The sequence below is a fragment of the Patiria miniata genome, unplaced genomic scaffold (assembly GCF_015706575.1).
Source record: "Patiria miniata isolate m_02_andy unplaced genomic scaffold, ASM1570657v1 HiC_scaffold_3, whole genome shotgun sequence".
NCBI lineage: Eukaryota > Metazoa > Echinodermata > Asteroidea > Valvatida > Asterinidae > Patiria > Patiria miniata.
In genome coordinates, this window is record NW_024037069.1 from 4,821,400 (window position 1) to 4,849,246 (window position 27,847).

Genomic DNA, 27,847 nt, shown 5'->3' on the forward strand with positions numbered 1-27,847 from the left:
TTCATTATTTGTATACTAACTAATTCTTTTTCTTCTGACAAACTCCACCAGCCACAACGAAAAATAGCTCGCCACACTCCCAAACCAACCTGATTGTCGGAGTGTGCCTCGTACTTGGCCTTCCCTCCGTCCGTGGTCTGCGCAAAGACGTAACTCAGCCTCAACTCCGTCTCCTGGATCACGTGACCGTGGATCTCAATCTGCCCCGCGCTCCTCATGCCCTCCAGCTGGGAGTCCGTCAGTTCTCGCACGGCCTGGGTGACCTTCTTCAGGTCTCCCTTCAGCCGTCGGCCCAGGACCGCCTGGTCCGGCTCGGCGCGGAGGGACACACCGTACTTCTCTTTGTCCTGGGAGGTGGTCACGCTGCGGATGTTCAACTCCTGGTGACAAACCAAAATAATAATTAAAATAAAATAAATTCTTCCACAAACAATTCATTCTTGCATTCATGCCGACTGTTTTCCTTATTTTGTACTTGCTCAGAAAAAGTTGCCTGTTAAATAACTATTTTTGTAGGGTTGTGTGGCATGCAGACCTCCAGGTGCTACTTTGTTTGCTATAGTCCAGGCGCTATTTCAAACAAGTCAGGTGTGTTTACAAACACAAATGCCCCGCAACCGTGACTGTTCCCATGACATAACACCACTCTTTTAACATCAACTTACATGTACCTTGGTCACATGGAACATTCATTGACAGCATTAGTGTCTTCTGTAGGTTTTATATGAATTAATCCCTAATCCCTATAATCTCAGAATAAAAAAAAGATTTCTATTGTTTTAGCCACTGTGAACTTGACCCTTGACCTTTTGGCCCCAAATTCAATAGGCTTCTTAGGATTACCAAGAACAATCCACAAACCAAATTTGAAGTTCATATGTTAAGTATTTCTCAAGTTATCGCGCTGACAAGATTTCTATTGTTTTAGCCACTGTGAACTTGACACTTGACCTTTTGACCCCAAATGCAATAGGCTTCTTAGGATTGCCAAGAACAATCCACAAACCAAATTTGAAGTTCACATGTAAAGTATTTCTCAAGTTATTGCGCTGACAAGATTTCTATTGTTTTAGCCACTGTGAACTTGACCTTTGGCCTTTTGGCCCCAAATGCAAAAGGCTTCTTAGGATTGCCAAAAACAATCCACAAACCAAATTTGAAGTTCACATGTAAAGTATTTCTCAAGTTATCGCGCTGACAAGATTTCTATTGTTTTAGCCACTGTGAACTTGACCTTTGGCCTTTTGGCCCCAAATGCGAAAGGCTTCTTAGGATTGTCAAAAACAATCCACAAACCAAATTTGAAGTTCACATGTAAAGTATTTCTCAAGTTATCGCGCTGACAAGATTTCTATTGTTTTAGCCACTGTGAACTTGACCTTTGGCCTTTTGGCCCCAAATGCGAAAGGCTTCTTAGGATTACCAAGAACAATCCACAAACCAAATTTGAAGTTCATATGTTAAGTATTTCTCAAGTTATCGCGCTGACAAGATTTGTCCGGACACACACACCCACACACCCACCCACCCACACCCATACTTGTTTCACATGACTAGTGTGGACTTTCAATTGCTTTCGTGTAGTTAAGAAAAACCAGTGAAAAAACTCATTTTTCTCAAACTGTGAAAACTCTTTCAACCCAATTTTTTTTCTATGATTCCCTTTAGTGTTTCTCTTCATTCTGCTACAGATAAACCTAACCCAAAAATGCCTCTAAACCTGTTTTCCAGAAATGGGGAAACACTGTGTGGACGTGGGCAAGTCCACACAACGTCGGTGCTACCTACATTATGTGGACGTCTTTTGTTCGGAAGTCCACACTGCGTATGTAAGACAAGCTCACACCCACCCACCCACCCACCCACCCACCCACCCACCCACCCACCCACCCACCCACCCACCCACCCACCCACCCACCCACCCACCCACCCACCCACCCACCCACCCACCCACCCACCCACCCACCCACCCACCCACCCACCCACCCACCCACCCACCCACCCACCCACCCACCCACCCACCCACCCACCCACCCACCCACCCACCCACCCACCCACCCACCCACCCACCCACCCACCCACCCACCCACCCACCCACCCACCACCCACCCACCCACGGAAGGACAAGGCGGAAACAGTATGCCCCTTCGGCTTCGCCGCGGGGCATAAAAAGGGCTTATTTAGGCTAGAAGAGGCATTTTTTAGAAGAAGTTGGTAATTTTACCTTAGTTGGGGGTGCTGAATCCCAAAATGATAAATACCAAGCTGGACTTTTAGCGGATGCATAATTTGCATGAATCTTTAATACCTGTCTTGTAATAATTTATTTGTTCCCATATTTGGGTATATTTTTTATTAATTTTTTTGATAAGTTTATTTGGTGATTCTTCTTACACTTCCTTACTTCAATAACATTTTCTTAAGCATATTAGTGACTGAATGATTATGAAGACATAGTAACAATCCAAAATGGCTACTATTACACCTTAAAGTTGCGCGCATTTACACGTACCTTGTCTCCAGATATCATCAAATAGTCTTGCCAAACCTCAGTATTGATGAACTTCAAATTCATCATGTTGCTGAATGATACAGTTACCCTATTTAAACCTTGTGGAAAATCATTTGAACAGTGATAACATCTTCATAATAAGGCCAAAGAAGAAAACAGGGGGAAAAATGAGATCTCCGTAAATAAGGCTAAAAATAAGGCGACAGGTTGCCTAATGTGGGGGACTTGAACAGCTTCAAAGAAATCCTTTCTGAGTGCGTTGCATACGTGAAGGTGAAATAGATCCTAGGACGAGTCACGAGTTAGGTCGAGTTACCCTACCTGAGATGCCTCTCAGCGCTTCGTGAAATCGGCCCATGATTTACTAAAAGCGTGCCTGACGCTTTTATGATACTGTCCAATGGCAAATTCCGGATTGTGATAAATGACAAACAAAGAATTGTTACACTGCTACCATGGACCACAACTAACCTCTTTGATGTATTTCTCCAAGGACATGACATCGTCCAAGCATTCTTGCTCGGCATGGATCACCACAGCCTCACGCAGTGGGTACTTGATAGGCATGGTGTTACGATCACGGATGACTCGTCCCAACTCAATCACGCTCTGCATGCGGCTGACGGCACGCTCGATAGTCGTGTCTGTTAGGTCCTCCCTAATCGTAGAGAGAAATCAGGATAAACTGAGGCTTGCATGGACTTGGTGCACAAGTACACATAGTTACAAAGAGAGACTTGGGGGAGACCAGGGGCATGAATCCCGGGGGATGGGGGGGGGATATATATATTGTGCCCACTTTTTGACCGGGGGAGATGGGGGGGGGGCCTACTGGATCCCTCCTTTTTTTGGCGGTAAGAAACAAAAGAGACTGACTTTGAGGTATTTTTAAACTTCCCAACAACCAAAATTTGTTCAATAGCACTGAAAAACGGAGGGAAAAAAGTACAAAAGCTTGAAATCCACCGTTTCAAATTTCCACGGCCGGGATATTTTTCGGATTTTGGTCATCCCCATCCCCCCGGCACAGATATATGCCACTGGAGCAGCCCACTTGGAAGGGCCACTCTTCTGTTTTCGGACTCATCTAGACAGCTGGCAGTCATACCACGTTGAACATCAACAGGATTAATTTTGTGGAAAGTGGGCAGGGATTTGATTTCTGAGGGAAATTATAGGATAAAACACAACGCCGACGACAAAACGCAAAACTCGTCAACATGTAAGGCAACAATGCTGAACAAGTTTAAAAGGTTTGGCTGGTGTTATTTGTAACACAGTCTCTGATTGGTTGAGAATAATGGGGGAGGATGTAGGATTACTAGAAAGAACAGCCAAAACCACGGGCTGACAAGTAGGAAATGTAACAGTTCTCACATCTTCAACTGCCAAACCTGGTAAGAATGTCACATTTTCTCCCCAAGTTCTGTTCAATATGATAAAAACATAGTGTCAATCTAAATAAAAAAAGACTGCTTGAGGCTGCAAATGCAATTTTGGAACGATAAACACAGGTAAAAAACTGAGTGAAGCCAAAGAAATAGAGGGGTCGTAAAAATAACTTTTTATCAAACTGTACATGTAGTCCACACAGAGATTACTGAGACCAACCTACCTTGGTTGCGGTAGCATGAGGTAGTGCACGCTGGCCGTATCCAGCCCCTGAGTGGCCTCTGGATCCAGCAGATGCTGAAGGTTCTGATACATCTCTTCAGTCAGGAAGGGGGTGAAGGGGGCCATGACGCGCACCATGCTGAACAGGACGTTGTATAGGGTGTGCAGGGCATGCTCGCAGTCTGCACGGCCGTTCTCTCCCTGTAATTAGCATGAGGTTGGGGCGTTACGTTGGTGTAGCGGTACTTTCTTCGCCTTCCACCGCTGTGACCAGGGTTCGAATTTCGCCTCTGCCAATATGTGGATTGGGTTTTCAGTCCCTGCCTGATTTCGTGATTTTTTTTACCAAGAACATTCTTCTGGGGTTTCCCTCCCACCTCTACAACTGTAATTTCTTCTCATTGTCTTCTCTCTACAGGTTTCTTCAGGCTTGCAAGCTACAGTGCCTGGGGAGTTTGTTAGGAATCCTTGGTTTAATTACCAGAAATAATTAAGAATAATAATGATCAAGAAATAAACAAGTCATTCTGTTTGGTTTTTTTTCTATTAAATCCTTAACCTATTAGTCCCTGCACTGCCCAAACTGCCATGCCCGTCACTCCCTGTACTGCCCTGAACTATCCCATCACTGAATCAGAGATGAAACTCGGCTTTTGGAGAAAACAAAATCTGAAAACAGGCTGGGAGTCTCTGCAGCATTGCATTTTGTACAACTTAATCTAAAACCTCCAACAATTTTAGGTGGATTTTTCGATTCAACAACCTGGTATGTAGATTCACATATGTCATGGATTAATGCTTCAACTTATTTCAACCCATAAAACATACACCATTCGAACCTTGTTTATGTGTTTCTAACAGAAACTGTGTACTGACGACTGGTTGTAGAGATTATTGATAAGTTGCAGAGGAGATTAAAATTGCTGTCACAATACAAGACGTAATATTTTCCTGTAATTCATTGGAATTTAATAAAATAAAGAGTTTGGGTGGAAAAAAAACCCGTTAAATTCCGATTAAAATTGGAAAGGTTGCATCTCTGCTACACGGTTTGATGATTTCATTTACCAGTTCGCGCTGGATGACGTGTTTACACGCAAAGGTTTTGCGGTATTCGGAATGGATGACGGATAAACACGCAGGAAGCGAGGCCGGAAATATCTGTCAGTGACGCGCTCGCAGCAAGCGAGGCCGGAAATATGAGTGTGTTGCCCGAGGGTGATGGCTTCAACCCGCCCAGCTTGAGGTCGATTGAAAAGTAATCCCGCCCCTCTTTCCGTTCTTATTTAATAAAAATAATCCCGGCGCAAAATGGCTAAGAAATAAATAACCAAACATTGGATTTTCAATACACACCCACCTTTAGTCTTCTCCTATTGGACCGCACGTACCAGTTGGTTAGAGTGTCCACAAACTTGACAAGTTTAGGGACTACGGTGTACAGGCGATAGGCTGCAAATAAAGATTTGAACTTCGTTCACTTTTCAATTGTAGCTTTAATTAATCAAACGGCCCACTTTTTGGGGAAAATGTGGGTTGCAAAAAAAGTGCGACGATTAAAAAACAGATACGGCCTATATCTCAAGTTTATAAAAACTTAAGGCGTTTCAGATTTTTATATCATATCGTGGCGATAGTTTATCACCATATCGTCCAGCGCTACTTGAAATGTTTGAGATTTTTGGTTTAAGACATTTCTGGCCGTTCTCTATTTTCACAAAGTTGTGGAAAAATGTGACCAAATAATTGACACTTCAATCGATTATTTAAAACGTGTAACCTAGTAATACCTGTAGTCCTAACAGCTGCCTTCTACAATCCTGCAAATCGTCCCAAACATCTGGCTTTGATTTTGTCTGATACATAAACTCACCGGCCATTTCTTGCTTGACAAACGAAATGAGACTCTGACATGCCGACAGGATCCATCGATCCATGTAGTTCCCAGACGGCTGAAATGTCTGCTCATTGTGAAGAAACGTAGTGTCCTCCTCCTGGGGAAAATCAAACACAAACTTTGGCTTTTTAACTCATTAAACCCTGCTACAAGCATAACTGTCATGTATGCTACATCCTGTATGCTCCAAAACCGCCCCATTACTGCATGATTTTAGGGCTGCTATAGGGGCAGTGTTCTAGCTAGGGTAAAATTATAGCGTAGGGGTAATTTTGGTTCGGCGACTAATGCGAGCGCGGAGCGCGAAGCCCTTACGGCGTGGGGTCCGGGGCCCGCTTAAGGGGCCCGAAAAATTTTGGACTCTAGATGCTCTGTGGTGCAATCTGAGGCGATTCCCTGCCACTTTCCCCTGATTTTTTTTAGCAGAAGTGTTTAAAATTATAAGAAATTTTGTTATATTTGTTTCAATGATTGATACTCTTGCTCCTGGAAAGTTTCTTCTGTTTTCAAATTTTAGATTATGTTTACAATGTATAAATTGTTCCAAGATCGATGCTTTCTGATGTTTAACCACTTTTAGTAGTTCCTCAATGTTTTATAACAAATTGGGATTTACTTTGTCAATATTAAGGGTGAGAACAAATCGCATGAACATTTCATATTTCAGAAGCCTTGTGCTGTGTAGCGCTGCCGTAGTAGCAGTAGTTCCGATTTTAAATTTGTAAATAAAACCATCCGATCGGCAGGGAGAGAAAGTGTAAAACCATGGAGGTCTCAGACAGAAAAAGTCGTCGGCGATTGCAATTTCAATATGCTACAACACAATGTGAAGGAGAAATCTCATTTTTGTTATGTTAAAAAATATAATTGTATATAATGACGATGAGAAATAATCACCGGGAATTGCTTCCTATCCCGGCCGCGGCCGGCCCTGGCCGGCCCGGCGTGCGGGCGCGGCGCGGGCCAGCCCACACCGGCTACGCCGGCGAACTACGCGACCAAATTTTCCCTCAGCATTTGAGAAAGCAACGCATTCGTGGAGCGCTAAAAAACTTGCTTTGTTGCAATACTTGCTGATTGGTTTTGTCCTAAGAACAAACAGATCCGTTTTTTACTACCAAACTTATCGAACTGTTATTATCAGCAACGAGTAGTGTAGCCAAAAATCCAAATTTTCGACAGTGACATTCTTCGAGAAGAATTCTTCACGTGCGCCATCTTGTAGGACGGATCCATTGATATCGTAGGGGCGCTTAACCTTTCTTTGGACATCGTTTCTCAAATAAATCCTTTACGAAAATTATGTTCCGACGTTGAAGAACTTATTTTCAAACAGTTACGTGTTTCGGACTTGATAAAAAGTATTATTTATAATTTTAGAACAGTTTAATTGCTTGTAAATATTGACCTTAGGAAAGCACACCCGATACCGCAAAATGGTGTGGTCCACAGAGCGCTCTGTACGTGACGCTCTGTTGGTGACACGTACGTCCGAACGGAGCGCTGTATCTACGCAGCACAAAACAGCACGTGCTTGCTATCATAGCGAATGCGTGTGGCGCAGCATCACGGTAGGGGTATCGTACGGGGTACGTGCGGTGGGATCGTTGTTTATTTTTCGCTGTGTCGTACGGCCAGTGCGCAATGCTCAAAGTCGCTGCGCTTGTATACGAACAAACGACAGATATTTTTTTTTCGCAACCAAAATTTATAGCGTAGCGGTAGCGTAGCGGCGCGATTTAAGCGTAGCGCTTATTTCCGAAAGCGTAGCGGGTGCTAGCGCTATTTGATGCCTGGCTAGAACACTGTATAGGGGTATGCATCGGAACCGGGTAACTGATAACCTGACAGCTGATGTCAGGAACCGGTTCAAGAGTATGGGATCGGGTACCTATAACCAACTTTACAATTTACTAAATGGCTTCTCAGACAATGATAAAGAACATTTTGTATGCCATTTGTGGGAAATTTTCAAAACGAAAACCAGGCTACATGGAAAACCAAAACAGATTCAAGATTATGTGTGCATTTTAACACATGACAGATGATGCTCACGAAAGTTGCATTTTGCACCGTAAAGCTATAGGACTCGTTCAATGACGGCCATCTCTGTAGGAGAACTGCAACTGCATATTTTACGCAATCAAGCACGCATTGCACAGTGCTGAAAATGTCCCAAACATGCACGCTTGTTGCTTGAAATGTGTTCGAAATACGACGCAGCCGATGCACGTTATGCAAGTTGACGCTCAAAATGCCTATGCACGTGGATGGTCCGTAGGAAATGACGTCATTTGAACGAGACCTATTAAGCCCTTCAGACAACTTTCAGGATCTGAATTTTGGGGTTTGCTTTCTTTACGGGCACTTCAATGGGCTCTGTGCGCCGAGAAAGAGGGCGCCCTTTTACCTAGCAATGACGTCTCATGGGTGAGACATTTCGCTGGTTGATGCGCACCGTTCCTTGTGTGTGAATGCACATACACGTACACCAGGGGATTTGTACTATGTACACGCAGTGGCCGCGCTTCGCGGCAAATGAATTGCAGTCAGGCAAGATGGCGTCGGTCTGTCACCCCCAACTGTATTTTCTTGGCCGGTGAGGGGGTACTTGTGAACGGAGTGGATAGGGTACCAAGTTCCTGTACTACCCGTAAATACACACCACTAAACGCCTGACCCACAAACTTTTCCAATTTTTTTTTCCTTTTTAAACTGAGTCACCGATGCAAGTTTTTACCTTGCACAATCGTTGCACATTCTGAATGAAGAAGCGGTAGGCGTTGTACCAGGGCAGAAAGACATCCTTGATGACGTCCTTCACGCCCTCCTCCTTGAAGCGAAGAGTCTCCGCCTTCACAACGGGAGAGTTGATCAAGTACAGCCTGTTGTCGAATAAATACAGTTAAAAAGGTTTCAAGCACATGCTTTTCATGTAAAGGCTTACAAAATAAAATAGAACCCAGGCTTGTAGCCCATACAAGTCAATCACAATTCACCAAGTCTCAAGTCGGGTGACAGGCTATTCAAATGAAACCAGGCAGTGGCATTCTCTGGTCATAGTATACAAATATAACATGGTTTGAATTCGTCGAGGGAACTAGTTTGACAACTTCCTATACCGAGCGGAGCTAATATCGACTATCCACCCGAACTAAACGATGTTACATGTACCTCACACCTATTCAGTTGCTGAATTTCCCGCTGCACCGGAAGAATATTGCTCAACCTCAGAAAAGTTCACTTCTTTCGCAATACAGTAATCTACCGCATCGTGAACAACTTTTTTTAGTAGAGAAGGCATCTTTATTGTCAACAACATTCTCGAACATTTTGAAAATAGTTCAAAAACAAAAACCGACAACCTTTTCAAATTTTAGCTTTTGCCCAATGTGCAGCATTATGGTGATGGCGATGGACCAGTAAGAAGTCGGTTCTTGCTCATGAATATGTATGAGGTATAAAAATGATGACAGTGATTGGATCTGTAAGCAGTCAGCTTAATCCCATATTGTAAAGTGTTCTAGGAGAAACCTGGAATATCCAATCCAAGGCAGACTAACCTGAGAGCGTCAGCTCCATATTTGTGGACGATTTGGAGCGGGTCGGGATAGTTCTTCTTCCTCTTACTCATCTTCTGTCCGTCGGCAGCCAGGACCAGGCCGTTGACTATCAGGTTCTTGAAGGGAGGCTTGTCAAAGAGAGCAGTGGACAGCACTAGGAGGGTGTAGAACCTTTGGAAGGGGGAGGGAGATTGGGAAGAAAATCAGGATAAATCTTGCGTTTTTAATTAACCCTTGTACTCCTCCAGACCCTTCAAGACACAGGAGGTACATGGAGTGTCGTGGCGTGATGGTCTGGAGCGTTGAACTCAAGTACTGTTGGTTATTCTGCAGGTTGTGGGTTCGAGTCCTGCCTGGGGCTATGGTGTGTGTGTCCTTGGGCAAGGCACTTTGTCACTCATTACTTCTCTCCATCCAGGAGTAAATTGGGTACATGTAAGGGCAGCGATGGTTATTGTGATTGATTTCAGCTGCTTGCTTGGAAATGGCAGCACTGACCTGTATAATCCCATAGAAACTTGAGATGGTATTTGGAAGTCTTACGAACCATCTGTTTGTGGACGTTTTGAAGTGGTACTTATTTTTGTCTTCGTGAAAAGAACTCCGCAGTTTTATCCTTGTTTAAAATGGTTTTAGGTTTTAACAACCAAGTTGGTTCAAATAACATTGAGTAAATACTTACCAGCCCCGAGTCTGGTCGATGCCTTCTGCAATGAAGTCCGCAGGGAAAGAATCCTCGAACTCTTTCTTGTTCTCAAACGGGTAATGCATCTGGGCATAAGGCATGCTGAACAGAACAAAAACATTTTCATTTGGGGATATACGAACTAGGCTTGGGCGGTTCCAATCTTTCTGGAGCCGGTTCCAGTTCTCAAAAAGAACCAGTTCCGAGTTGGAACCGGCTCCTGAAAAATTCAATGAAAAACACAAGCTCTTGAAATTACATGTAAAGAATAACGGTGTCACCTTGTGAGGTCCATGCTCCGTGGATTTTGACTACAATACATGTTATTCCACTATGTATTTGGTTTCAAATGTTTGTCTTTTTCCTTTGAAACTATGGATATTGTGTTATGGAAAGCAAGCTAGCGTTTGTAGCAACCAGGATAAATTCATTGCCTTTTACTGAAATTTAGATTATATATTTGATCATTGATATTTGCGAATTGTAGATCTTGTTCTTCAATATCTTCAGGTTCAAGGTTCTAATTGTTGCATTTTAAATCACCTCAGTAGTTATGCCTAGACATCCAATACAGAGGTATAATCCAAGACAGAGGTATAACAAAACAAGACAGGGGTGTAACAAAACACTTGTTGACTGCTGTGATGTGGGATATGATGTTTTGAACACCCTTGCTATGCGCCCCTCAGGTGTTCAAAACGTCATATCCCACATCCCAGCAGTCAACAATTGTTAAAGCTATAGTCCATCATTTGCAGCTATCCAAAAAAGTAACTGGCGTATTATTGTTGAAAAACATACTTGGTTGAAAGATAGTAAGTGGACTAAACTCCCTGTGAAATTAATCTTTCTGACAAGCTATCATTTTGAAGTAATCAACGAAAGAAGGCTTTTCCAACGGTGCGTCTTAAGACGCACCGTAGGGAAATTTAAATTAGTAGTTCGTTTTGTTATTCGGCGCAGCGCGCGCAAGCATTGGCACGACGCACAGGCGCGCGCGGTTGCTATAATTCGTCGGATCAGTGCGCGACATCGCGTATAGCTGCAATTCAAAACAACTCAAAACATGATTCAGCAACTTTTGATTTGAAATTGAGATCCTAGAATGCTGTTTTTCTCGGAATATACAGCTGAAGCTGAGCTGAAACTTCATCAGGTTAGTTGTTCAATATCCTTCATTAGATTTTGAACACTTCTGTTGCTTCAAACGAACAAAATGCACAAATTACAAATGATGGACTATATCTTTAAGTATAGCACTGCGGAATCCACACGTTGTGTAGGCAAGTGTAAATCTTTGCAGGGGCTTTAGCATAATATATTGGCAAAGTTAGACATTGTACCTTCCACTTTCAAACCAGCAGTCAAAGACTTCATTGACCCTCTTCAGCGGTGGCATCCCCGGCCGCTTGGAGGGAATGGTCAGCTGGTCAACACTGCCAAAGGAAAATAAAGGGATGTTGAAATCAACCACAAAAGGAAACTGACTAGGTGTATTATAACAAATTTAAAGTTATTCATAAGATGGAATTTTGCATCCGGGTGATGGAAATCAAACTAGGTTTTGCCCTTACACCGACGTATAAACACTGTTTACTCAGTGTGTTACCTCCCGAGTGAAAGTTGAAAAAAATCACTCGGTAGGACTCGAACCCACGACCTCCTAAAGTTGAAGAAAAGAAATTGACTGGAGCGCGGTTTGAACCTACTACTCCAAATTGCCGTTCCGGTGCTCTACCAACTGAGCTATCCGGCCCTATTTTGGGGTTCCCCATTTTGGTCAATGTCTTTGTTCAAGGGGTGCTACTCAGAAGCCATTGACCCCTATATGCAATGTAGCCAGCGATCACGCTCATAGTCATGATGCTAGCAACAAACCTGGGAAACAGCAAACAGGACAACTCGGAGAAGATTCCACTTTTTATTACAAATGTTCAAATGAACCACAAAGGGAAACTATTTAGATGCATTGTACAAATTTTAAAGTTGAGCAATACAGTTTAGCATTATGTTGCTGAAAAGTCTGCCGGATAGTCTTAGATTTGTTTAATTATTGGAGGATGCAGTTTGCAGGCATATTCCAAACTAGATGAATTTGGGAGGAAAGTGGTTCATTTTTGGATTTGTCTTTTTGAGGATTGACATGAATTTTGAAAGATCAAACAAAAGTAGATGGCAGAATGTTCAATGTTGGAATGTTGAGGCTGGACTGAGACCACATCGTGATAAAATCTGTTGATTTTTCAAAAGACTGAGGCATTGTGCAAATTGACTTTTTTGGTTGATTTTGCAGGACTGATGTTTGATGGCACAGTAAGTAGGGGATGAATTTGAATGATTGAAGTTCTACTTTGACCCAGCTTAACAAGTTAGTGATCATGTAAGCAATCAAGTAAGCAAGCAAATAGGTAATCAAGTGAACAAGTAAGTAAGCCTGTAAGTAAGCAGGCAATAATTAAGCAAGTAAGCAAGCCTAAGCACAATCCTTCACCTCTCTCTGTGGATATCTGTGATCTTGACTCCAGTCAGTTCCTCCAGCTCCTCCATGGAGCCCACGCAGACCACCTCCTCCAGATCCTCACTGACCCACAGAGGGATTGGCGTCCCCCAGTAACGGTTTCGAGAGATGGCCCAGTCGTGGGCGTCCCGCAGCCAGTTGGCAAAACGCTTGTCCTTGACAAACTCTGGCACCCTGAAACGGACAAAAAAAGGGACAATGTCAATGGAGATGGCTTGTGGGTATTAGTTAAAGTGGCGAGTTGCTCTGAAGCTTCATTCAATAGCAGTGGTTTCAAACCTGACAATCCTTTGATGGTTAATAAAGTCTTTATCACATTCCGATTTAAATACCTATTAGATTTTTAACCTAACTCCCTAGGCCTTTTTGCTAGGATGTAGCCTCAATCCTGCAAAATCCTCCAATTGGCCTCATGGAAAAATAGCATAGCCTCAATCCTGCAAATTCCTCCATTATTTCTTGAATATGATCCGTTGAGGGGTGACCACTGCCTGAATCCTGCAAAATCCTGCGGCAGTGACTGTCAATATGTTGAGGCTTGGCCAGTGACATCCTGGAGCAGTACGGAGGATTTCAAGCATAATCCAGGCCTGTATTTATGCATGGCTGAGCAAAAACAACACAAGGTCCGGCCCAAGAACTTAACAAAGTGCATCCTGCTAAATCAGTAAGGCACTTTTGCCATGTAACTTCAATCCTCCAAATTCCTCCACTTTGGCAAAGAGGTTTTGAAGGATTCAGGGCGGTTAAGATTAATGATTACCTCCTTATAGACAAATCCCTCATACATTCAGAATGGTGAATTCTGAAAAACAACATCAATTGTCACGGATAGCTCAGTTGGTAGAGCGCCGGAACGGCAATCTGGAGGGCCCAGGTTCAAACCCAGCTCCGGTCAATTTTTTTTGTTCGACTTTGAAATTATTTTAATGCACCTAGTCAGCTTTCCTTTGGGGTTTGTTTGAAAAAATGTTACCAAAAAGCAACATCCCTTTTGAGTGATCCCTGTTTGCTATTTCCTAGGTTTGCAGCATTGCTAATGTTGCTAGATTATTTTCCTACTGATATAAAAGTTACGCACTTTTGAATGAGACATCAAGTGAAAAAATCCACTGACGTTTAGTTAACAAATTATTTCTTCACAATATTCGAATTATTAGCTGCCAGATAATAATTCGGCTCTCGCAGGACCGGTTCATTTGTGTGCAAAATGAAAACCCTTTTCCAGATTTTTGCAGATACCCCAAATCGGAATAAAGTAGTTTTTTTAGTAAAACAAAACATACAAATTGAAAATTCTTTACGAGACAAAAAATTATTAAGCAAAACGATTTCTGAAATGAAAATCTGAAACCGATTTTATTTTTTTAATTATTACCAATACGTCTGCTGGTTATTTGCCAGGAGTTTCTCCACCAGGGGTTCCACCCTCACAAACCAACCGGGCACAGCTTTGTAAATCAGGGGGGTCTCAGACCGCCAACAAAACGGGTAGCTGTGCTTGCAGGTGCTCTGGTCCACGAGACGACCCTGGTTCTTGAGCCACTTGATGATCTGCTTGTCAGCATCCTATGGGGATAAACAAAATTGTATTTTTGTTTGTGTTAATCCCACGGATGCTTTCTTACACTCTTCAAAACAATAGACACAACCCAGGTGATGAGCCTCTCCGATGTAACTCTGCATGTTCCAGCCTTGCACGCCATATGCACAGACACTCTTGTTTTACTTTACTCTCGAGGACAATGCTTTGTGTTTCCCTTTGTCCCTGTGATATAACACTCTCCTATAGACTAAGCACACAAACTTACTACAGAGGACCGTTTCCAACAAAAGACCCAACTCCGAGGACTGAAAGGATCTGTTGTTCTCCCTTTGTGTGTCGGTCCTCGGGGTTATGTACATGTAGAACACGTACGTGGATGCATGTAGGACCTTACTGTCATGCATGTGGGACATTAACCGTAACAGAACTCAATCCATCAAACCCCAAAGGCATGTTTTGTTGGAATCTGTCAGGACGGGTACAGTACCCTAAAACCGACAGTCTTTTATATTGGGTTGGCACACCTCCAGGATCAAAGTCAGAAATTTTAGATGTGTTTGCAGTTTCCCATGTTGGAATTTGCCAGGATGGGTATGGTTCCTAGTAAATCATGCTAGGGAGTTAGGATAAATCACAGAGTGACTGAATACATAACCATGGGATGAGGTTTAACCCTAAACAAAAAATTGTTGTTGAGGACCACGGGAATGCAGCTGTAATCAAAATTTCAGTTCAACATTTCCAAATGATTTGGTAAATCCGACTGACCTTGACGTACTGGCCAGCAAAGTCCGTGACCTCGCTGGTGAACCTGCCGCTGGAGTCTACCGGGCAGATGATCATCTCCTTGGTAACCACCCCGTTCTCCAGACACACGCGGTAATCATCCTATATAGCAAACAACAAAGAAAATGTCCTTCTTACTGACAATTCCGTCTCAATTTCCTTTTGAGGTTAGGCAGTGTTTTTTTTTCCTTCTGTAGCTACAGTACCCCTAACTAATCCCAAATCAACACGATTAACTGTAATTTACATTGCTTGACGTCTGTGTCAGCTCAAAGTGGCAACTGATTGGTTGAAATCATCGAAAGCTGATTTCTTAAGGTTGGTTCTCTGCACTGTGAATAGCAGTCGACTCTCGTTAGTACAAACACTGTTAAAGGGAATGTACATCATTAGCTTTTGCTGTAATTTTCAGAAATGAACTATTTGGGGGGTTAGTATAATAGATCAAATATTGTTGCACTGACATGTTTGACGTTTTGTGTTCGAAAATGCTGGAAAAACCAAGAAAACCAAAAATATTCAAGTAGTCTGGTTCCCTGACTCCACTAAAGATGAAATGGATCAAAAATACCGGAAAATTGTAAGGTAAGGGAACCAGTCTAGCTGGCCTGCACCCGTTCATGAACATGGAACCAATAGCTAGCCAAAAAAAAATTTAGACTAAAAAAATGGTAAATTTGGAGCAGTCATTGAAAAATAGTTAGGTTTTTCCAACGGTGGTCGGCCGACCAGCGTTGGAAATGTATACAAATATACCATTTTCTTGAAAATGGCTTCACACCAGGTGCCATAATTTTACAGGATGCTTTAGCATGTCATTTACCAACATCCTAGTAAGGTATTTCGTAACAACTTGGTAGTTTTATTTTTCGATGTTTGCAAATGTTGTATTTTCCCTTTAATACAAATTCTGGTTATATCAAACATAAAGCCTTGGTCATGACTTTGCATTTACATGTATGTGCACAATGAATGCGACTGGCACTCCACTCAATACAACATTTTAAAGCTATAGTCCATCATTTGCAGCTATCCAAAAAGTAACTGACGTAATTATTGTTGAAAAACATACTTGGTTGAAAGATAGTAAGGGGACTAAACTCCCTGTGAAATTATTCTTTCTTGCAAGCTGTCATTTTCAAGAAATCAACGAAAGAAGGCCTTTCCAACGGTGCGTCTAAAGACGCACAGTTGGAAATTTCCGTTGTAGTTTTTTTTTTTTATCTGGCGAAGCGCGCGCAAGAGTTGGCATGACGCACACACGCACGTGGTTGCTATAATTCGTCGGATCGGTGCGCGACATCGCGTAGCTACAATCGGCTAAGTGAGAACGCGTCTCGGACGCTGAATTCAGGCCCAATTAAAAACATGATTCAGCAACATTTGATTTGAAATTGAGATCCTAGAATGCTTTTTTTCTCGAAATATACAGCTGAAGCTGAGCTGAAACTTCATCAGGTTAGTTGTTCAGTACCCTTCTTTAGATTTTGAGCACGTTTGTTGCTTGTAATGAACAAAATGCACAAATTACAAATGATGGACTGTACCTTTCATATAATATTTTGGCTAGGTCCAACTGAGTTTGTATTTAAGGAGAGTCGACTGTACTACCTTTCAGGATCGAGCACCAAAAACTCTTGGGAATGTTAATAAACTTAATGGAAACCCATGCAGTACAAACTTATTGATCTTAGAGCACTTTACTTTTTGAAGGTATTGACTCATTCATTTATGTTGCAGCTTGCTGCTAATAACATTTGAAATATTTCGCTAAAAAAAATGCATACTTTTATTTGAGAAAAGTAGACAATTGATCAGTTTTTTTGGGGGGCCATCTTCTCAATAAATCAAGCCATGCCTTGCCATAAATGGAAATTGACAGGTAATAAAGCTGTTTGAACGAAATTGGATGCGGAGCAAAATGCATCCTACAGGTTGGTTAAATGGTGATTAAATGCTGCCACTCAAGATGACAATATTCCACATCAACCAGAGTGCAATGAGCCTATCAAGCAGTTCTCGGCAAAACAAAGAGTGGTTGACTATCAGAGACTTTATCAAACATACACGTACAAGCTTGCCCTGAGTTGTATTTCAACGACGAACCGCTCCCATTACAAACAGAGATTGAAACAGTCCCGCATAATGAACTATTAACCCTCCTTTTGTTTGATCAGTCACAGACAGTCACAAATACAATCCTGTTCCCCTGCCATGCCTTCTACTCAGGGTAGTCACCAACAGTCAGATCAAATTTCTTGTAGGCACTGTGGCAGTCAAATTCCATCAACAGACAAAAGCAGGTGACTGAAAAGGTATTTATGCATGGGAATAAATATGTGTTTGGCCGAAATTAAACAAGTCCGTTTAAGACCGGCTAGGATCCTGCCGATAATATCCCTTGCCTTCGGCTCAGGCTATTATCAGCGTCCATTCCCCCGGCCGGTCTCAAACGTACATGTACTTGTTTAAAACTGGCCAAGCACCCATTCATTCCCTTCATAATGTCACTTCTAATATGACAATAAAGTCATCAACTCCTTGACTAGAGGAAGGCAAGTTATTTACAACAGTTGAAGACGAGTTGACATGTTTTTTTTTACAAGGGTTAGGCCTATTAAAAACTGATTAGACTGGCAAGTGATTGAATGCATTGTAGTAAATGGAAATTGACAGGTAACGGCATTTTGCAGGAATTTAACTGCGGCGCAAACTGCGATATGAACGTGCCACTCACGATGACAATATTATGCGTCAATCAAAATATAAGGAATATCACGGGGCCAATCAGAGCCTAGCCAATCAGAGACTGGCCAATCATCCCTGACCTTTGGTTATTTACACACTTCTTCACGCGCACGACAAGGACAAGCCGCGCCCATTTAATTCTTTTTTTTCAAGAGATGAAGCCTACGTACAAAATCTCTGCATGCAGTTTGCCACTCATTTGCAATATTTGATGCTTTACTTTTATTATACTCGAACTGTTCAAAACATTAATCCTAACCCTCCCATATCCTCCAAAATCCTCTTTGCAAAATTTGAGGATTTTGCAGGATTGAGGTTACATGGCAAAAGTGTTTTGCTGATTTCGGAGGATGCACTGTGTCAAGGTCTTGGGCCGGACCTTGTGTTAATTATGCTCAGCCGTGCATAAATTTAGGCCTACCATAGATTATACTAGAAATCCTCTGCACTGCTCCAGGATGTCACTGGCTCTGTCTCAACAAATTGACAGTGATCGTCGCAGGCTTTTGCAGGATTGAGGCAGTGGTCGCCCCTCCAAGGACCAAATTCAAGAAATAACGGAGGATTTTCCAGGATTGAGGCCACCGGTAGATGCTATTTTTACATGGAGCCAGTTTGAGGATTTTGCAGGATTGAGTCACATCCTAGCAAAAATGCCTAGGGAGTTTAGGGTTTGAATGAAAGAGTTTTGTCAAAGATCAGTTTTGCTGTCTGTGTTACTCATACCCTGGAGTAAAATAAAAATTCCTACTAACGGATTGAACCCGACCAAGCAAGATGAACATCAACATGAATTCAACAGGAACTAATGAAGACCTGTATATATTCAATGCATCCACGACCCCAACAACTCAGGACAGAATTGAGTACAACTTCATCCGATGCATCCTGCTCGTCATAACGACCGTCCTACTTCTGACCCTCAACCCGCTGTGTCTCGTGGTCCTGAGGCACGTCCGCAGCATCCAGGAAACAACCAAGATATTCCTCAGATCCATGACGGTTGCCGATCTCGGCGTGGGACTCTTTCGAGCTCTACCGATGACCGTGCTTGCAATTTCCGAGACTGAGCATATCGGCGGGGCGTTTTGCAAAGTGCTGTCACTTGTCGAGGGCATCGTAATCTACGGTCCCCTGCTGTCAATCCTGCTGTTGACTGTGGACCGCTACATTTCGGTGGTGCACGCGTTGCGCTACCCATCTCTGGTGACTGTGAGACGGGTTCAAATTTCTCTCTGTTGTATGTGGGGAGCAGTTGTGTTGAAAACAACTGCATACGGATTTATATCACGCTGGGAAACCACATACTCTAAAGCTATCCCAATGTGTTATTTTCAGTTAGGATCCTATGCGATACTTGCAGTTATAGTCTATTCAAGCGTAATGGTCAGCACTCTGTTAGTTACTCTCATAGTGTACGCTCGACTGTTTATGATATCGCGACACCAAGCGAGAGCCATCCAAGTCGAAAACCAGATCGCTCAACCGGGAAACCCCGCCGCGAGGCCTGACAACAAGGCCCTGAAAACAGTCCTCATGATAGCTTTGACTGGATCTATCGCCAACCTCTTGCCACTCTTGGACATAATATTCTTACAAAGTCAACACCCGCTAATAGTCCTGTTCACCTTTGTGCTGCCTGTCCTGACAAACAGTTGGCTTAACGTGGTCATCTATTATATCAGAAACCAAGATTTCCGTCGAGCGACCCATGATCTTCTGATATCTAACTGTAAACGCTGCTTGCCATTTGCTGCAAACTGAACTGAGGGACTGTTGCTTTTCCGTTGAAAAGTGGAACAGCTTTGTTTTAGTTCTGATTTTTTTTTTCTTTTTCTTTTTGTTCTAACCCAAATCCCGCAGACTTTGTACATGTTCTATTCACCGCTGCATTTTGAACCTAAAACACAGTCGTATTCTAATGAAACCTAGTCTATGTAAAGACCCCATAATGAGTTTGGTAGTCTATTGAGCACAGGCTATTGAGCACAGGCAAGGGTTGCTACACTAATCCCTAGATTAACGCTGACAAAAGAAATTGGGTAGCCGGCCAAAGCGGCACCAGACAAAGAGGTTGTGATGAAAGGGCTAGATTCCAATGACATAAAAGACGTTGGTGCATGGCAGTGCCACAATGGTGTCTTGATTACTCTTTTAAGATACGTGACATTACATGTACTACACTTTACGTACGTATGGCTAGGCTATTTTCATAGCTTTTTTTGCGTCGTTTGATTTGAGCTCCGGATATATTATATTTCTTGTTTTTTTTTCGTTGAGAGCTTCGGTTTTAATTGAAAGACACCGAACGTTCTTACTGTAAATATGAAAGTCAGTTGAAAGACTGCTTCATTTATGTCATTATTCTTAATTTATATTAATATGCATTTTTAAGAAAGTTCCACTCCATTATTCAAGTTAAACACCAATTATTGAAAGAGAAAGAATACACATGATTAAGTTCATTTTCATCATTCAACTTTATAGTCCTCCGATCAAAAGGTATCAAGCAAATCGAACGAACAAGTCATGATAGGCACTGCTGTACATCAATCATAGGCCTATACACGTAGTATCGTCATCATGTTGTTAAAGTTATAGGCCTCATAATTGGGGCCGCGCCCATTGAGAGTCAAGTTGAACATGCGTGCACGCGTTATTACTGTTACCGCGAGCCAGACTACATGTAAGTCTGACACCACTTCCATCAACGTACAATAACATGCGGTTGTAGACCAGTCTGGCTGCGTCTCGCCGTTTTACAAAATTCTCTCATTTCGCTTCTGTACCCCGACCTTTAAAAATTCTTTGCGGCAAGGTGCAGCAAGCTGTTAATAATTTCTTTTCATACCACTGTTTCAATAAAAGTCTGCACTTTCTGGGTATGAGTGTACCAGTCCGTACCATTTTTATTTATAAAGATATGATAAAGACAGTTCGATTTTTCAAGTAGATTTTAATTTTACACGGTGTTTTAAATGAAAGTACCGGCTCACGCGGTAATGTTACGGGCATTTCCTGTCCTTTCCTGGGCACTTTTATCATTAACATTTCGTTAACATTTCCTGTCATTTTGGAATGCATGTAATTATTGGTACCACCAGAGTAGATGAGTCATGCTTGGCCCTGCCAAGTGTTTACAACCAACTAATGAGCGGATTAAGGGACACAATGGCTAAAGTCCAAGACGATGTCTATTGTGCATTTCTGCGGTTTGTTTGTAATGCTGTACCGCCTGGCACTGAGCCCGTTTGCGTGCCACTGCGAGCAAGTCCGTGCCAATGCGGGCAGATGCGTGCCGATGCGGGCCAGTGGGTTCAAAATCTCCTTTGTTCGAGTTTGCCCGCATGCGCACGCGTGCGCCCGGGGGCGCACGCAAATCGGAATTAATCCATGGGGCCTTACCTGACCAAAGTACGCAGCTTGGTGAACCACTCCCGTACCGCTGTCGTCGGTCACGTAACCGTCGTTCAGGACTTTGAAAGCTCCCGTCTTCTTTGTTATAGGTCTTACCCCAAATTACCCTAAGCACAGATCACCTTGATTCAAGACCAGTGCAACAGACTGGGGTACCTTACCTGACCAAAGTAGGCGGCTTGGTGAACCACTCCGGTACCGCTGTCGTCGGTCACGTAACCGTCGTTCAGGACTTTGAAGGCTCCCGTCTTCTTGAGCTAGAAATATTGATTGAGATTTCCAATGTTAAAAGGCATGCATGATCATTTGCAATTATCCCAGATTTAACCTACCGGTCCCAAATTATTATCACAAAGGGTGCGTTCGTTTAGCTCACCTGGGTTGCAATGAACTCAATAAATGATTACCTTTAGACTTCAAATAAAGTCAACTTTCAAGTCCACTTTAGATTTCCGCTGTCCAGCCACCATATTTGTCCGTTTCTAGGGAATGAACAACGCATGCGTGACGTATTTCCACCAGTGACTCTGCTCCACGAGCAGGGTCTGTGGTGGCTGACCCGGGTGAGCCCCGAGAATGACGTCAGAGCTAATCGAACGGCACGGGGCTGACCGGCGTCAACCCGGGTGAGCTAAACGAACGCATCAATTGCTTACGTGGATAAAAGATCGTACTGGTACTAAACCCCACTCTGTGAAATTATTCGGTCTGGCTTGCTGTCATTTACGAGAAATCAAGAAATATAGGTGATTTTCAACCGATCAGTCAATTGACTGGTTTTTTTTTAAATAAAAAGTGCTGTGGATGGAATTGTGTTTCGTGATCAAAAGGTTGTCCACGGTTGTGGCAGTATTATCCACGGAGTTGACACTTCAACAGGTTAGGTTTTGAACATTCTTCTTTGGATTTTGCGTCGTATTATATTGAAAACAAATAACATGCATGAAAAGCAAATGATCCTATATGCCAGCCTTTGACCCTTAATAGTCACTGTAGCGCCCAAAACCACCTGCCTATTATTCACTTTAGCGCCCGAAACTGCCCTAGCACTCTATGGTTTTACGGATTCTTCAGTGAATAAACACAATGTAATACAATGTAAAACAATGTAGTTCAAGTGCTAATGGGTTAATAAAATGTAGTATATACAATGTATACGGTGCTGTTATGAAACTTTGTAATATTTGACAAGTCTTACCTCAGCAAAGTAGCTGAAGAGAGGTTGGTAGCCTTTGCCGTTCAGAGCGCTGCCTTTGAACCTGTGTGTATGGACATTTCATTGACTATTACCCGACTCAATACAGAGTAATATTATACAAATATTGACTGCTTCGAGTGGTGTAGTAAAACTAGCCTCCCAAGGTGATCCATGGACATTCTATTTTCCCGAGGCGAAGCCGAGGGAAAATAGAATGCTCCATGGATCACCGAGGGAGGCTAGTTTTACTTCACCACGAGATAAAGCATTCAATATTTGTTTTATAACACTTCACCCACTTCACCCACAGATTCTGCTTGGTTATTTAAATATTTAAATTATTTAAATCTGAACACAGTTGAAATAAACTTCAATTTCAATGCAAAACTGGAGGAGAATGTATTTCTCTCTTCCAAACTACCCCTTCGCGAAATGTTTGAACCCAACTCTGCGGCGCGCTCTCTTTGGAACAAAACGTGCTGCGTGCAACGCGCACACCAGCATGCATTTACACACAAATACCGCGCCGTGGAAATAGTGCTTTGGTTGCTAATGGTATAGTACTTTGGTTGCTACAGGTATAGTACTTTTGGCCGTGCACAGAAAGATAACAAAAATAGAAAGTACCATGTGACTTGCTCTCGGCCAATCAAGACAAAGAATCTGTGGGTGAGGTGTTATAAATAAATACAGCATGGTTTGGGGGGAAGTAATGGGAATTCCTGGTCCTGAGGTGTAGGTCAGCTTCGCGTTGGGAGGTAGTCAAGCTGACCTAACTGAGGGACCAGTAATTCCAACTATTTTCCAGAAATAAACCATGCTGTATTTGTTTTACTACGCCTCATGAACATTTAGTAGCCTCATAGATTTTGCCTCAAGATATTGAAGTTCTTCGCCACTCAATGAAATAGTCTGGTTCCGACACTCTTTAATGTGTCCTTACTGCAGTATAGTTACAAGGACTACAACAACAGACTGGTTCCGTAAAAATTACATGCCACAGACTACATGATATGAGGCGGGTTCCAGAGGTAATTTTTTGGTGATACCAGAAAAAATACCGCACAGCAGCGAGCTAGATACTCACCGGGAAGACGATTTACTTCCCGGACGCGCGGCTGAATCGGCCAATGACCTGCCCCGATTTGATCATGAATATTTATGAGGTGTAGTAAATACAAAATTAATAATAAGAGTCTCATAGAGCACCAATATCTGCTCATGGCGCTTGCTCGTGGTGCTTGCTCGGATCCAATGACCATGAACTCTGTCTTAAAGGGAAAATACAACATTTGCAAACATCAAAAAATAAAACTACCAAATCATTTTGAAATACCTTGCTGGACTGTTAGTGAATGACAGTGTAAAGCATCCTGTAAAATCATGGCACCTGGTATACTGTCATTTTCAAGAAAAGTGGTATTTTTTGTATCAATTTCCAACGCTGATCGGCCGATCAGCGTTGGAAAAAACTGGCTTTTTTTCAAATACTGGCCCCAGTTGACCATCGCACTCGTTTGCAATCGATTACACACCTATGAACGGGTACAAGCCAGCTAGCCTGGTTCCCTGATCTTACAATTCCCCAATATATGTAAACTGCTCTGTTTCTTCTTATGATGGAGTCAGGGAACCAGACCACAGGAAAATGATTGTTTTTCTTGGTTTTTATAGCATTTTCGAACCCAAAACCTCAAAAAAGTCAGTGTAACTATATTTGCTATATATTTCCAACCCCCCAATTCCATCCATTTCTGAAAATTACAGCAAAAGCAAATGATGTATATTCCCTTTAAGTGGTAATTCTCTAATTTGACAGGCAACGCTATAAAAAGAATGAAATATTACACAAACGAAACATTTCCTAATTGTTTTTCCTGGAGATTTCAATCGAAAACGTTTGTATCTCAATGCCAAGGATTTGTGGATAACACTACAATGGAGTATACTGTGCATATTGTGCTAATTACCACAAGCATACTTCTTTGAGTCTAAAATGAGAGTTTTGAAGCAAATCATCTTTACTTACTTTTCGAGAACCTCGTACTCGTCTTCCCCTTTGAACAATGCAGATAGCCTGGCCTCCATCATGATGTAAACCTACATCAAAAACAAAAATAGACAGTTCAAAAGAAAACGATATCACGATGATAATGTCATGAGAAATCAAAACCATTGCGCGAGTGACTTTAAACTAGCGTCATTCACTGAAACTTTCATTTTACCCAATCCATTGTTGGGATGCAAAGACACATAGCTACATGTACATTGTACATTAACTCTTTCAGTGCCAAAGTCGTACATGTACGAGGTATATTTGTTAGTTCAAAATTGCCAACCTCGTACATGTACGAGGTAAATCAGGTAATGTTCGTACTTAAAGTCGCTAAACCTTGTACATGTACGAGGTAGAGTAAGCATGTTATCACAAGGGGGCGCTCTTGCTCTTTCTAATAATATCATTTTCATTCAGGTATGACCTGTATTTATTTGTTTCATTCGAGTTCTTGCGAGAGGGCGCAGCACTGACACTCGTATTTTCTGCAAAAACTGCGGAATTCCCCTGTGTGCAGGACAGTGTTTCAGGGTGTAGCACTATGTACGTGACTACTATTGACTTTTCAATATACTAAGGATATACCAGAGAGCAACAACAACAAATTTAGTGAGTAAAACTTATTTACTTTTTTTTTTTACAGAATTTTGAACAATTAAAAAAAATGCTTGAAGTTGGGCACTTTAGGGTTAAACTTTTCAAATTTCGCGGGCACTGAAAGAGTTAAGGGAAAACGATATCACAATGATGTCAGGAACCGGTTCCAAATTATGGGATCTGGTACCCGTAACCAATTACATACAGTGTATGAATTTCTTACATGTAGTAACTTCTCAGACAATGAAAAAGAAAGGTTTTGATTGCCATTCGTGGGGTAGTTTCAAAATGAAAACCAGGCTACATGGAAAAAACAAAACAGATTAACGTTTATTACGCTTGAGTACGTGTACATGTAAATGCAATTCACACCGTAAAGCTACATGTATTGAGTTGACTGTTCACACTTGTATCTGGCTGTATTGACGCACCGATGTGGTAGTATTATCATGAGGACCTTTATGAACAATCGGTACAGCAACCTCCGAGATTTAAACATTAGGGTTGAGATCTTTAATGGGTACCCGTGTTTTTCCAATCAGGTACCTGATTCCTGTACTACCCGTAAATGCACACCCCTAAGTGTGCGTTGTTTGCGTGCAACAAAAATTAAATACTCAATTGCTGATTGCGCTTTTCAGTTTTGGGTCTTGCAGCTTTCGAATACAAATACAGTGGAACGTCGCTATACCGAACACCGCTATACCTAACATTCGGCTACACCGAACATTGTCCTTGGCTCCCGATTTTTGTGTACAAAACCAACCGAGCATTGTTGTTGAAAACCGTCAACAGAAGAGCGACAAGTGGCTATTATTTCCCCAAGGCATAGAAGGGGAAAGCCACCCATCGATGTAGGTAGTAAGCTCAAAACTGTGTAATTACATAATTCAATAGTCGGCACGTGTTCGAAGTTGTCTTTCAGTAACTACCAGGGCGTGCAGGGTGAAGTTATGAAGGGCGCCATTTATTGAAAAGTGAGTAACGGAGCACCGGCAGCTTAAAATCGCTATACCGAACGATCGCTGCTACGAACATTTTCTGTGGATCCCACGATGTTCGTTATAGCGGCGTTCCACTGTATTGAACTTTCTTTGAGAAAACAAACCTTGTTATCCTTTTTAAGAACAATCTTGACGTAGTCCATGTCTGCGTTGACGCAGAGTGCCAGGTTGCTAGGCAACGTCCAGGGAGTGGTTGTCCAGGCGATCACGCTGACGTTTGGGTCCTCATCCAGGGGAAAATTGACAATCACTGGTGGGGGAGGAGGGGGTGTGGAAAAATAAATTCATTGATTAATATTGCATGGCTTTGAGGGGGATACAAGAATATATTGCACGAGCTAGAACAATATTGCACAAGTCGTAGACGAGTGCAATATGTGAGGTGGTCTGGCAAAATGAGAGGGAACTGGGCAAAGGCCATAGTGGGAAATGCAAAAAAAAAAAACAGATGATTTTTTTCGATTTTCAGATTAATTGATGAATTTGTGATCTCTTGTATGTCTGCTGCACATAGATGTATTTCAAAGAAATAGTATAAAAATCATGGAATAGCAGTGTTTTTAAGAAAAAATAATTGGCGTCTGTCATTTTCACAACTACAAAACTCGAAACTTTAAAAGCCATTTTCTCTGAATTTTACTTTTTTTGACATGTCGATAAACTTAAACAGCCATAACTTGTCAACGGAACGTCCGACTGAATTGCAACAAACTGTTTTGTAAGGAGAATTTTATTCTCTTTCCTGATACCTACAAACCCTCACTTCGACCCCCTCTGCCCAGTTCTGTCTCATTTTGCCAGAACGCCTCACATATTGTTATGGCGAGTGCAATATTTTCTTGTATCCCCAGAAAAAAGCAATCCATTATTATTAAGGGAATAAATGTGTGCTCCGGGGGTTTTTATCACTCTGTTTAAGACCGCTTAGAGTCTGGGTGCTGATAATTACCCGAGCCGGAGGCGAGGGTAATTATCAGCACCCAGACTCTAAGCGGTCTTAAACAGAGTGATAATACCGACCGAGCACATATTTATTCCCATTCATAAATACCTTTTCGGTAAAAAAAATCAAATAATTCGTTAACAAAATCCCGATTTTGTTCAACAAGTTCACTTCATGCTTTTTGAAACATCCCTCTAGCAAAATAATGGAGTGTTCAGCTGGCGAGTAAGATGTAAACAACCCTTTTATGGAGATTGACGCGCGCGTAGCATGTTCTGCGTGATGTCGCGCAGAACGCACCTGGGGCGTTACGTTTTGAATTTAGAACTATAAAATTCTGACTCGTTGGTAGTGTTGCGCATGCCTTCGTGAGGATTGTGAACGTTCAACCAATAAAACGGTAAGAGGCACTGGATTTTTAGGAATCCACATTTTATGTGACACTGGAAAAGTGTTTAAAACCAGCTAGCCATGTCTTTATCATCCGTTTAAGACCGGCCACGTGACGGGCTCTCGACCAATAGGAATAGCTAAACTGTCTGAGGTATTTATGAATATCATTTATATCAGGCTGACTTGATTTGAAAGACACTAATTAAAGATATAGTCCATCATTTGTAATTTGTGCATTTTGTTTGTTTGAAGCAACAAAAGTGTTCAAAATCTAATGAAGGATACTGAACAACTAACCTGATGAAATTTCAGCTCAGCTTCAGCTGTATATTCCGAGAAAAACAGCATTCTAGGATCTCAATTTCAAATC

General features: G+C 42.2%; 1 protein-coding gene across 3 annotated transcripts in view; it reads right to left on the reverse strand.

Moving 5' to 3' along the window:
- LOC119737207 (isoleucine--tRNA ligase, cytoplasmic-like) overlaps positions 1 to 27,847 on the reverse strand; it is a 44,199-nt gene that overhangs the window by 8,845 nt on the left and 7,507 nt on the right. For 2 of the 3 annotated variants that reach the window (XM_038211391.1, XM_038211393.1), the window contains exons 7-22: positions 26,246 to 26,391; positions 24,514 to 24,584; positions 22,485 to 22,545; positions 21,448 to 21,543; positions 15,104 to 15,223; positions 14,168 to 14,358; positions 12,763 to 12,963; positions 11,615 to 11,707; positions 10,269 to 10,373; positions 9,587 to 9,757; positions 8,764 to 8,908; positions 6,000 to 6,120; positions 5,487 to 5,578; positions 4,128 to 4,327; positions 2,984 to 3,170; positions 90 to 380 (exon numbers count right to left, since the gene is read on the reverse strand). In XM_038211391.1, coding sequence (XP_038067319.1) covers positions 90 to 380; positions 2,984 to 3,170; positions 4,128 to 4,327; positions 5,487 to 5,578; positions 6,000 to 6,120; positions 8,764 to 8,908; positions 9,587 to 9,757; positions 10,269 to 10,373; positions 11,615 to 11,707; positions 12,763 to 12,963; positions 14,168 to 14,358; positions 15,104 to 15,223; positions 21,448 to 21,543; positions 22,485 to 22,545; positions 24,514 to 24,584; positions 26,246 to 26,391 — 2,291 coding nt within the window. Of the gene's footprint in view, positions 1 to 89; positions 381 to 2,983; positions 3,171 to 4,127; positions 4,328 to 5,486; positions 5,579 to 5,999; positions 6,121 to 8,763; positions 8,909 to 9,586; positions 9,758 to 10,268; positions 10,374 to 11,614; positions 11,708 to 12,762; positions 12,964 to 14,167; positions 14,359 to 15,103; positions 15,224 to 21,274; positions 21,369 to 21,447; positions 21,544 to 22,482; positions 22,546 to 24,513; positions 24,585 to 26,245; positions 26,392 to 27,847 lie in introns of all 3 variants that reach the window. The other variant, XM_038211392.1, reaches the window with a different exon arrangement.